This window comes from Talpa occidentalis, unplaced genomic scaffold (assembly GCF_014898055.3).
Source record: "Talpa occidentalis isolate TD23 unplaced genomic scaffold, MPIMG_talOcc4v2.1 talOcc4.15, whole genome shotgun sequence".
NCBI classification, from domain to species: Eukaryota; Metazoa; Chordata; class Mammalia; order Eulipotyphla; family Talpidae; genus Talpa; species Talpa occidentalis.
This window is the reverse complement of record NW_023601543.1, coordinates 11,035,175-11,045,673: the sequence shown is the minus strand read 5'-3', so window position 1 is coordinate 11,045,673 and position 10,499 is coordinate 11,035,175. Positions and strand designations below refer to the sequence as shown.

General features: G+C 53.6%; 1 protein-coding gene and 1 long non-coding RNA gene across 2 annotated transcripts; both read left to right on the top strand.

Moving 5' to 3' along the window:
• The first annotated feature begins 6,397 nt into the window (after positions 1-6,397).
• LOC119245871 (small integral membrane protein 10-like protein 2A) lies at positions 6,398-6,657 on the top strand. The gene has a single exon (XM_037511897.1). The coding sequence runs from the start codon at positions 6,398-6,400 to the stop codon at positions 6,632-6,634; it is 237 nt and encodes a 78-aa protein (XP_037367794.1). The 3' UTR covers positions 6,635-6,657.
• A 175-nt stretch (positions 6,658-6,832) lies between these two features.
• Positions 6,833-9,725, top strand: LOC119246516 (uncharacterized). Its single transcript, XR_005125511.2, has 3 exons — positions 6,833-6,937; positions 7,745-8,013; positions 8,464-9,725. It is a non-coding gene; the product is annotated as an uncharacterized LOC119246516 (long non-coding RNA).
• The last annotated feature ends 774 nt before the right edge of the window (positions 9,726-10,499 follow it).

Below are 10,499 nucleotides of genomic sequence, written 5' to 3'. Positions count from 1 at the left end.
TACATACAAGCACTGGGTACAGTCAGAAGCGCGGGTGGGTGAGAGAATTCACCAGAGCCAGAGCGGGGAGCAGAGCAGGCAGAAGGACTGAAGTACACTGCTGAGGGGAGCAGCAGGGGGCAGGAGAGGTCTGTGCACCATGTGGGACCCTCTCCGGTGGCCGGGGAGCAGCCAGGGATCGAACCGGCACTGCAGAGGCTGCGGGCAGCTTTGCAACCCAGCGCTCAACCGCTGCACCACCCGGGAGGCCCAATAAAAACTTTTAAAGATTTATTTATGCATACAAGAGCAGGGGTACAGGCTAGAGATGCAGTGGGTGAGAGGGTTTACCAGAGACAGAGTGGGGTACAGAACAGGAAGACTGACTGAAATACACTGCTGAGGGGAGCAGCGGGCGAGACAGGAGAGGTCTGCTGCGCCATGTGGGTAACTCCCTGGCCGGCTGGGGATCGAACTCGTGCTGCAGAGGCTGCGGATTGCTTCATGGTGTGGTGCTTAACCCCTTGCGCCACCAGGGAGGCCTAATGATAAAAACTTTCAAGGCTATGGACTCTCCTCTAAATATGGCTTTGTTCACATTCCAAAGTTTTTAATTTATTTTTAAAAAATATATTATTTATTTATTTGTAGAAGAACTGGGTTGTAGGCCAGAGGTATAGGGGAAGGGGATAAGAGGATTCATCAGAAACAGAGTGGGGAGCAGAATAGGTGGATTTACTGAAATACACTGGTAAGGGGAGCAGCAGGCAAGACAGGAGAGATCTGCTGCACCATTTGTGGGTTAGCTCCCTGGCCAGGGATCAAACTCGGGCCACAGGTGTGATAGCGCTGAGACTTAACCCCTAGGCCACAAGGGAAGCCCCACACATTTCATAGTTTTTAATATATGTTTGTATTAGTCAGGATTCTTGAGAGAAATAGAATCAGGAGATTTTAGAAAGATAGATAGATAGATAGATAGATAGATAGATAGATAGATAGATAGATAGATAGATAGATAGAAAGAATAGAGAGTATATAGATTGATCGATCCAAGAGATTACTCACAGAAATTGGCTCACATGATTATGAAGATCAAGAAATCCCACAATATGCCATTTGCAGGCCAGAGGAAATGGAAAACCAGTGGTCTAAGTAGTTTGAGGCTAAAGGCCCAGAAGCTGAAGCCCACAGGTGGATGTCCCAAAGTCTAGAGGCCAGAGAACCAGGATTTCTGATGTTCAAGGGCAGGACATCCCAACTCATGAAGAAAGTGAGGACTCTCATCTGCTTCTTGTTTTATTCTCACCATCAACAGATTGGATGATTCCCACCCACATTGGCGAGGACAAATCTCTTCTCAATCTACTAAAGACAATACTAATTTTTTCCCAAAAAATACCCTCACAGATATATCCAGTAATAAGATTTTACCAGTTACCTAAACATCCCTTTGCACAGTCAAGTTGGCACATAAAATTAACCATCACGGTATTATTAATGATTCCAAAATTGTTATTGCGGTTTTCATTATAATATTTGACCCAAGAGCTGTATAATATTGCCATTTTCCTCTTAATTTATGGTTTTGCTATATTATGATAAAAAATAAGGCTCATTCTATTTCTGCTTTTAACATTCTTGTAGGTACTTTTAAGACTTTACATTTGATAAAATTTGGTAAGTATACTAAAGACCCTAGAACATAAGGATTCTACTTTTAGGGTACAAATTTACAATACAGTCCTACACCTCTCAATTACTTTAATGTCTTTAGGAGCAACCTTGGTGTTTGGGAAGGGGTAATGACATAGAAGAGATTGGGTTGCCCCCCCCGCCAATTCTGCCTTTCTGCCTTTTTACACTCTGTTCCCTTAGTAAGAGGAGGGGTGTTTGGTATATGTTCTATGAATATTAGCAGCTAAAACAGGAGGCTAAAGTACACAGGAGACTCCTAGCTTCTCCAAACCAGGATGGCAAAGAAAGCGTTCCCTCTGCATCCACAGTTGTCTGTCCTGAAGGCAGAGAGAACCTGCAGGGGTGCCTAAGGTCTCCACAACAGTGGCCCTGCTGAATCAGTAGGATTGGCTCACAGTGTGCTGAGGAGGCTGTTTAGGCTACAATCCAGGTAGTCAGGGGGCAAACATCCAGGTGACTCGGCCCCCAAGAGGCCACTGTCACCATGGGGAGGAGAGACATCCCACCTTGCCCTCTTATACCTGCAGCCACTGTAACCAGCATTAGAGGAAGAGTCAGGCTCCTCCAGGACACTGCATAATCTTTCTTCTATTATTTTAAAGATTTATTTATTTATGCATATAAGAGCTGGGGCACAGGCCAGAGGCATGGGGGGGGGCAGTGAGGGAATTCACCAGAGACAGAGTGGGGAACAGAACAGGCAGATTGACCAAAGTACACTGCTGAGGGGAGCAGTGGATGAGTCAGGAGAGGTCTGCTGTGCCATGTGGGTAGCTCCCTGGCTGGCCAGGGATAGAACTCATGCTGCAGAGGCTGCGGACAGCTTCACAGGTTGCATCTTAACCCCTTGTGCCATCAGAGAGGCCCCTCTTCTATTTTTTTAAAGATTTATTTATTTATACATACAAGAACCGGGGTGCAGGCCAGAGGTGTGTGGGGGTGTGTGTGTGTGAAAAGATTCACCAGAGACAGAGTGGGGAGCAGAACAGGCAGATCTACTGAAATGCACTGCTGAGGGGAGCAGCAGGCAAGATGGAGAGGTCTGCTGCACCATGTGGGTTGCTCCCTGGCCGGGGATAGAACTCATTTCACAGTGGCTGGTGATAACTTGATAGCACTGTGCCTTTAACCCCTGTGCCACCAGGGAGGCCCATGATCTTTCTTCTAGAAACCATCTTGTTTCTAGCCCAGTGATATGGGCTGAAGAATCTTAGAAATAAAGTTCACACTTAAGCTTTGGGGCTGCTGTTTCTTTGCTAACAGATATGGAACAGACAGGAAGATAGCTCATCTCTTAGTCTCTCCCAAGCATTAATAATCAGTTTATTTAGCTCCTCCCTCCCCCCACTTCTGGGATTTTAACTACTGGAGCTGCAGGGGCTTGGGGTGAATTCTTTCCTAAGCAAAGTGATATATAGGTTAGTTCCTATATAGGTTAGCTTCCTAATGCAAGCCTTTTCCAGCTTGCATTTCCATTTCTGCACCTTCTAGTGTGATGATCTTGTTCCTTCAAGGAGTAAACAACACATGCTTTGAAGTGGACTTGTAGGCTTTGAATATCTTATTTTTGATGGAAACCACATCGAATAACCTTATACAGAAATGGTGTGCTTGTGGGTCACAGGCTAAGATGGTTTAGAAACCCCTGGATCTGACTGCTCTTTGTTTTTTTCCACTTATTTTCTGCGGTCTTTATACATGTAAAATTAGAAACATTAACATCAATAAAATCTGTAAACATTTTCTCCTGTCAATCTGTCTTTTCTCAGTTTAATTTAAAGGCCTCAAGTAAAAATCTTAAAGCTTTTTCTTCCTCTACAAAATCAATAGAAGTACAATAGGCATTTGACTACATATAACATTCATTCAGGATAAAACTCAGTAAACCAGAAATTAAAAGGTACTTCATCAATCTACAGAGTGTCCACAGAAAACCTACATCTAACATCAACTTAGGGAAATGCAAATTAAAACCAATGGAATGCCACTTCACTCACACTAGAATGACAAAAAGAAAAAAAACCCAGTCATTGAAACATTTTGGTGAAGATGTAGAGAAATTGAATCCTCATCTAATTGGTGGGACTGTAAAATAAATCGAACAGCCACTTTGAAAAACAGTCTGGTAGTACCTCAAACCGTTAGCATATGTTAGTTAATTGAAGTTAGCATATGACCCAGAAATTCTACTCCTAGGTATATACCTGTTAAAGCTAACAATTAAGTGGGTATCCCTCTCCCTGACTCCAACTACAGGGCACAAGCCAAGAGTCTGGATTCAGCGGGTCTGATCCTGAAGAATCTGTGCCCAGGAGAAATGCCGTCTTTGTGAAAAAGCAGCATTTTGGAAACCACTGCCTCCAGACAAATCAGTCACTTCAAAGAATGCCAACTCTGCAATATGTAACCTTGCTAAAACTCCCAGTTCCCAGAAGATAAGACTTATTTACTTTATTTAGATAGGGTAAATTTTAACAGCGCTCTTTGTTTTCCTAAAAGCATAGACAGCATCAGAGAGATACATTAACTGAAGCCCTACAAGGATTTTTCTTGTAAGAAATTCCTGAAATGCTACAAGTAACCTCCTTGTAACTGTATCTAATTCCCACTGAGAAGCTCAGAATTCAGGCACCTTTCCAAGAGCTGTCTGGCGGCTGTTCCCGGGGCTCCTCCGTTGATTTTTCAATAAACTTACTCCTGCTAGCCTCAATTTATTTACGCTGACAAACCCAACATAGATGAAACATATATATACACAAAAACTTGTATCAACATGTTCATAGCACCATTAATCATAATAGTAAAAATATGGAAGCAACCTGAATATGCATCAACTGATGGATGGCTTAATGAAATATGACCCATCCTTACAATGGAATATTATTGGACAATAAAAAAGTAATGAAATAATGATGCATCCTGCAACATGGATGAACCTTAAAACAGTATGCCAGGTGTAAGAAACCAGTCTATCATACATGAAATATGATTCTATTTGTATGAAAAGTACAGAACAGTCAAATCTATAGTGATAGAAACTAGATTAGAAGTTGCCTATAGTCTAGCTCACCAGACAGAGAGAATTACAAAGAGCCCTCCTGTGGTCAGGACCAACCTCAAGACTACCCCTGTGAGGGGGTCCAAATTTAACAGGATCAGACAATCGATCGAGTGATTGATGTTCCAGAGCATTGTCAAACCCATTAGAGCAATCGGCCAACAGTTAGTGAACCTGATAGCTGGGTGTGATCACAGAAGGAGACAAAGAAAACATTGCTAAAGCCACTGTCATCCTGGTGTGACTGTGCATACGCTCAAGTCTGCATACTCCAAGGGACATCAGTGGCTTCGCAATGGGAAAGAAATGCTTTAAAAAATTACCCAGCCAAGTCATTAATCCGATAAACAAGCAAACAAGAAGTCCACATGGTGTCCATATCTAGACCTGCTCTAATATATTTTCCAAAGTGTCCATCTTTCATCAAAACATCACAGGGAAGGTGATGTCAGTGAAAATGACAGAGTAACAATTTTTGGAAATTCTCTCTTCCAAAATGGCAATAAGAATGGGACAAAGGGCCTCCCCTAGTGGCGCAGAGGTTGAGCGCTGGGCTGCGAAGCTGCCCTCTACCTCTGCAGAGCCGGTTCGATCCCCAGCCGCCGGCGAGGGTCCCACATGGCGCTCAGACCTCTCCTGCAGCACCTGCTGCTCCCCTCAGCAGTGTATTTCGTCAGTCTGCCTGTTCTGTTCCCCGCTCTGTCTCTGGTGAATCCTCTCACCCTCCAGCGCTCCTGACTGTACCCAGTGCTTGTATAAATAAATAAATAAACCTTGAAAAAAAAAAAAAAAAAAACCTCATTTGCTTTCCTCTAAGTTGTATACATCTCTCCTCACCTTCCCCTATGAAGATATTATATAAGCTGTCAGATCTGCCTATCTGGGTATTCATTTTTTTCCCCCACTGTGATGCCCCTCACAGAAGCATTTTTTAAATTATTACATTTGTATGTCTTTTCTCTTGTTAATCTGCCTGTTGTATGTTTATTTCATGGACCGAGAGGCTGTACACTATGTATAATGAATCTAGGAGGATAGATTGCTATAGAGGTAAAGGAGACAGACAATGAGGCAATCCACCAATAAAGAAGTTCAGCTGACCAGCAAACCAGCACAAAGAAAAGGCGCACGTGTAGCTTCGGGACCCTCGGGGCAAAGGTACCCGAGAAATGCGAATGAAAGAAAGGTCCCCGGGGTGGGCGGCCGAGGCTTCTCTGGACACAGTGCGGGGTGGAGGGGGCGGGCGAAGCCCCCCGGACGGGCCTGCGCCCCGGAGGCAGCAGGGCGCGGAGACCTCGCACCCTCCCTCGGCTCCGGCTCCGGCTCCGGCTCCGGGCGGGACGCTCCGCAGAGGCCCTCGCCGGGGAGCCCCGCCCGCCGCCGGCTCTGCGGCGGGGATCCCGGGGGGGGGCTCGCCCGGGGCGGGGGCGGGGGCGGGGGCGGGCCCGGGGCGGGGCGGGGCGTGGCTGCTCGGGGGCGGGGCCCGGCTGGCGGCCGCCGGGGGCGGGAGGCGACCGGCGGGCGGGGGCGGCGGCTGCGGGGGCGGCCGGGGAGCGCGGAGGGCGCCGGGCGGGCGCGTCGCTGGGGCCGCGCGTGCACCTGCCCGCCGCCGGCGGCTCTCGCTGCGCTGCGGGGTCGGCGCGGCCTGCGCGGGCCGGGCCCATGGCGGCGTCCGCGGCCCTGTCGGCGGCCCTGTCGGCGGCGGCGCTCTCGGGCCTGGCGCTGCGGCTCTCGCGCTCGGCCGCGGCGCGCGGCTCCTACGGCGCCTTCTGCAAGGGGCTCACGCGCACGCTGCTCACCTTCTTCGACCTGGCCTGGCGGCTGCGCGTCAACTTCCCCTACTTCTACGTCGTGGCCTCGGTGATGCTCAACGTCCGCCTGCAGGTGCGCATCGAGTGAGCGCCGCGGCCCGGCGGGGTCGGGCGCCGGCGGGCCGGCCCGCGACGGCGGGGGCGCCGGCATGAGGGGCGGCGGGGGCCCCGGGCCCGCTAGCCCCGCGGGGGGACGCCGGCCGCCCGGCCCCGCCAGGCCCCCGGCCGCGGCCGCGACCCGCCCCCCTGCCCGCGGCCGCCGACGGACCCCGCGGGAGCTCGCGAGACGCGCCCGCCCTGGGCCCGGGAGCGTGGCTGGCGGCGGCCGACCTGTTGCCCCGCGGGGGACCCGAGAGAAGAGATTCCGCCGCCCGCGCGGGACCGACACCAGGTAGGAGGCCAGAGCCCGGGCGGGCGGCCGGAGGCGGCCCGCGCTGCCCCCCAGACACCTGGGGCCCTCGGGGGCTTGGGGGGCGGGTGTGCGACGGGCCCCAGCGAAGGCCCAGGGCAGACACAGGCCCCGACGACGCCTTTGTTGCGGTGGCGAGGTGGAGTCCAGGGGCAGCTCCTCGCAGGCGCCAAATGGGGAGTTTCGCCCTCGTCTGGCTGCCCAGGCCCTGCCCCCTTTCCCCAGGGCCTGGCTGGCATCGCCTGAACCTGGGCGCAGGGAGCGAAGTGGCCCCGGCGGCTCCAGGGAGAGCCCTGGAGGAGAAGCGAGGCCGCCACCCTTTTCCACTCCCCCAGCCCCCCTCCCCGCCAAGAAGGAGGAGGTGTTCCTGGCCAAGCCCCAGCTCTGTCCCCTTCTCAGCCCTCAGGTCCCCGGGCTCGCTGCCGCTGCGGGCACAGCCCCTCCCCAGACTGCCTCCTGCCCGGTCTCTGGGGCCAGCGGAGGGCGCTCTGCCTGCTCCTGCCGTCCCTTCAGTCCCTTTAGCTCCCCTCCCCCTTGCTCTGTCTAGTCTGGGCCAGGCTCCTGTCCCCTTACTCCCTCCAGCACCTACCCCTGCCCCCGAGGATGATGCCGTCCTTGGCCCTGGGCTGGGCAGCTTCCAGCAGCCTCCTGAGCGCCTAAAGGGCTTGGGGAAACAAGGGGCCTCCTGAGCCACCGCAGTGCCTAGGCTGGGGTGGGGATACACGTGGAGAAGAGGAAACAGGGCCGGGTGGGGTGACAGCTCATCTCTCAAGTCTCCCTGTTTTTCAGGAACTGGTGTTTATAGGCGGTGACTCGCCCCTTCTCAGAGTTGTCCAGAGCCTAACGTCTGCCCAAGGGGCGTCTCTGCTCCCACAGCTGCCTGGGGAGCAGCTGAGTGAAGGGCCTGGTGGAGGAGGAAAGGAAGGATCTTCCAGGCAGAGGCCCCCAGGGCTGGGGGAGCCCAGCATGCACTTCTGGTTTGGGGAAGGACGTCTCACCTGGGCACCGAGGTCTCCTGGCAGCGCTGCGAGGGAGCTCTGTTCGCCCACCTGATGAGGGTAACTCAGGGCTCCGGGAGGGAAGAATTTCCTCCTACCACACACATACAAAGTAGTAGAGCCTGTGTTCCCCCACAGCCGCCCGGATGGGGGAGCTGTCCACCACTCCTGGGGGGCCTAGGGAGAGAGGAGTCCAGGGTAGGGAATCTGGGGAGCCAGCTCTCCTCGCAGTAATGTGGGCGGTCCCAGGAAGAGGGGAGGACAGGCTGAGCTGAGCTGGGCACAAGAGACATGGGTGCCAGGCCCTGGGAGCTGAGGTCCTCCACAGACCTGGCCTCCCCGCCTACCCCAGGCTGGACCAAGGGCTTCTCAATGGAGTGGCACAAGCCCTTGTTTGGGTGGTGGGGTCGGGACGTGGCTCCTGGTTCCCCATAACCACCAGGGTGAAGACATAAACCTGGGGTGGAATGGGCTGGGACTCATGGCACGACCCCCTCTCTCTGCCCCCAGGCTCGGCCCCCCAACCCCCAGGATCACACGGGACACTCTCTAGATGGACTCGGATTGGTCCTGCAGCCCTGGGTGTGCTGCTGACTGGAGGAGCAGGATGGCCAGGAGACACCCTGGCCCTCAGCACGCATCCCAGCCCCACGGCTGCTCTGGCACCGGGTACTCGTGGCTCTCGTCCTCGGAGTTGCTGGGACTGAAAATCAGGGGCCTGGTCAGCCCCAGGGACGGAGCGGCCCAGTCTGCTACCATCTGCCCTCCTGGAGCCAGGTCCCGGGTGAAGAGCTGCCCGCCCCACCCCAGGGACTGCGGCCTGACTGGGCACCCCTGCAGTTTCACCCCAACAGGACCTGATGGCATTCTTTACTGGTGCCACGTCTCCTGGGAGCCTCCCGTCCTGGTGGCCCTCGCCCACCCCAGCCCTCTCCACCAGGACCCCTCTGGGAGCCTGCCAGCCCCCTGCCTCTACCCAAAGATCTCTGGGGCGGCCTGAGAGCTCGTGACCCCAGACTGCAGGGAGAGAGGGGTGAAAGGCCTCCTTGGGGCTGATGCACAGATGCGCCCCTTCCAAGCCCAGCTCTCACCTTCCGGGTGACTCTTGATCCCCAGCTCCAGCATGTGTGTGTGTGGGGTGGGGGGGGGCGAGCACGTGTGGTGCAGAGGGGAGGAAGCTGTAGACAGTGTGAGCTGCCCTGGGTTCTAGCCCTCCCTGGGCAAGGGGCTCAGCTGTTGCTGGAAGGGGCCTAGGAGACTTTCCCAACGGGGAGAAATGGGTGTGAGAGCCTCTGGGATCCCAGGCCTGGGAGACCTCTTCCCCCGCAGAGCAGCCCCACCCCCTGCCGAGGGGACTGGAAGCCCCAGTGCTGTGGCTGCGGCTGTCTTGCCTTCAGGGGATGGCTCGGGGAGGGGCCGGGGCCTGGTCCTTTGCAAGTGTTCCTGCCACTGCTTTTCTTACCATTTTGGCCTTGAGTAGTTGACTTGCTTCAGCTTCCCCACCTGTCCCTTCTCTTCCCTGGGGGCCCCTGCAGCTGGGTGGCTCCCCGTGCACTTTGTTGTTTGCAGTCTGTTTTCCAGGCACCGGAGCTTCTGCAAAATCAGACAGGGACCTGAAATGGCTTTGAGGTCTCTGTGAGATTAACTCTGTGCTCGTCTGCACAGCCGGGGCAGACAAATGTTCTCGTTTCTGGTGGTGGTAAATCTTGTGACCTCTCTAATTTAAGAAAAAAAGTCCCTGAGTTCAATAAAATAAATAAAACAAAAACGGGCCTCCTGTTTCTGGTGTGGTGCAGCAGCCTTGGAGGAGGGACAGGGTGCAGTGGTAAGGTCACGGCTAGGAACTGGGGGGGATAAGGGGGCAGGAGCAGGTGATGGTGTCTCTCTCCCAAGTTCCAGGATGCTGGATGCTTCGCTTCCCTAATCTCATCAAAATCCACTCAGCCACCTAATCATTACCTCTGTTTTAGGAAGAAACTGAGAATCAGAGAGAAGTCTGAGCTAGAACCCCAAGCACAAGCTGCTCTCAATGGCCCCTGGAGGGGCCGGGAATCATGCTGGAGGGCAGTGGAATGTGCAAGTTCAAGATAGCCCTGTCTTTACTGAGTACGGGCCAGGAGACAGATAAGAAATGCAGGGCTGGGGCCTCCCCAGTGACCTAGGAGTTACGTCTCAGCAGTGGCCTGAGTTTGATCCCCAGCCAGGGAGCTACCCACATGGCACAGCAGACCTCTCCTGTCTCGCCCACTGCTCCCCTCAGTGTGTTTCAGTAAATCTGCCTGTTCTGCTTCCCACGCTGTCTCTGGTGAATCCTCTCACCCCTGCACCTCTGGACTACACCCCAGTTCTTCACACACACAAAAAGAAAAGCAGGGCTTCGAGGATAGAACTGAGATCTTCTCAAAATGGGGCTCCCCAAGGGGATCAACTGGGGTCACGCTGAGATGAACCCACCTGTCTTCTCCCTTACCACTGTTGGGGAGGAGAGGAAATTTCCTTGTGCCCATGGGTTCTTCACAGGCTGGTCCAGTAATCAAATTAATATC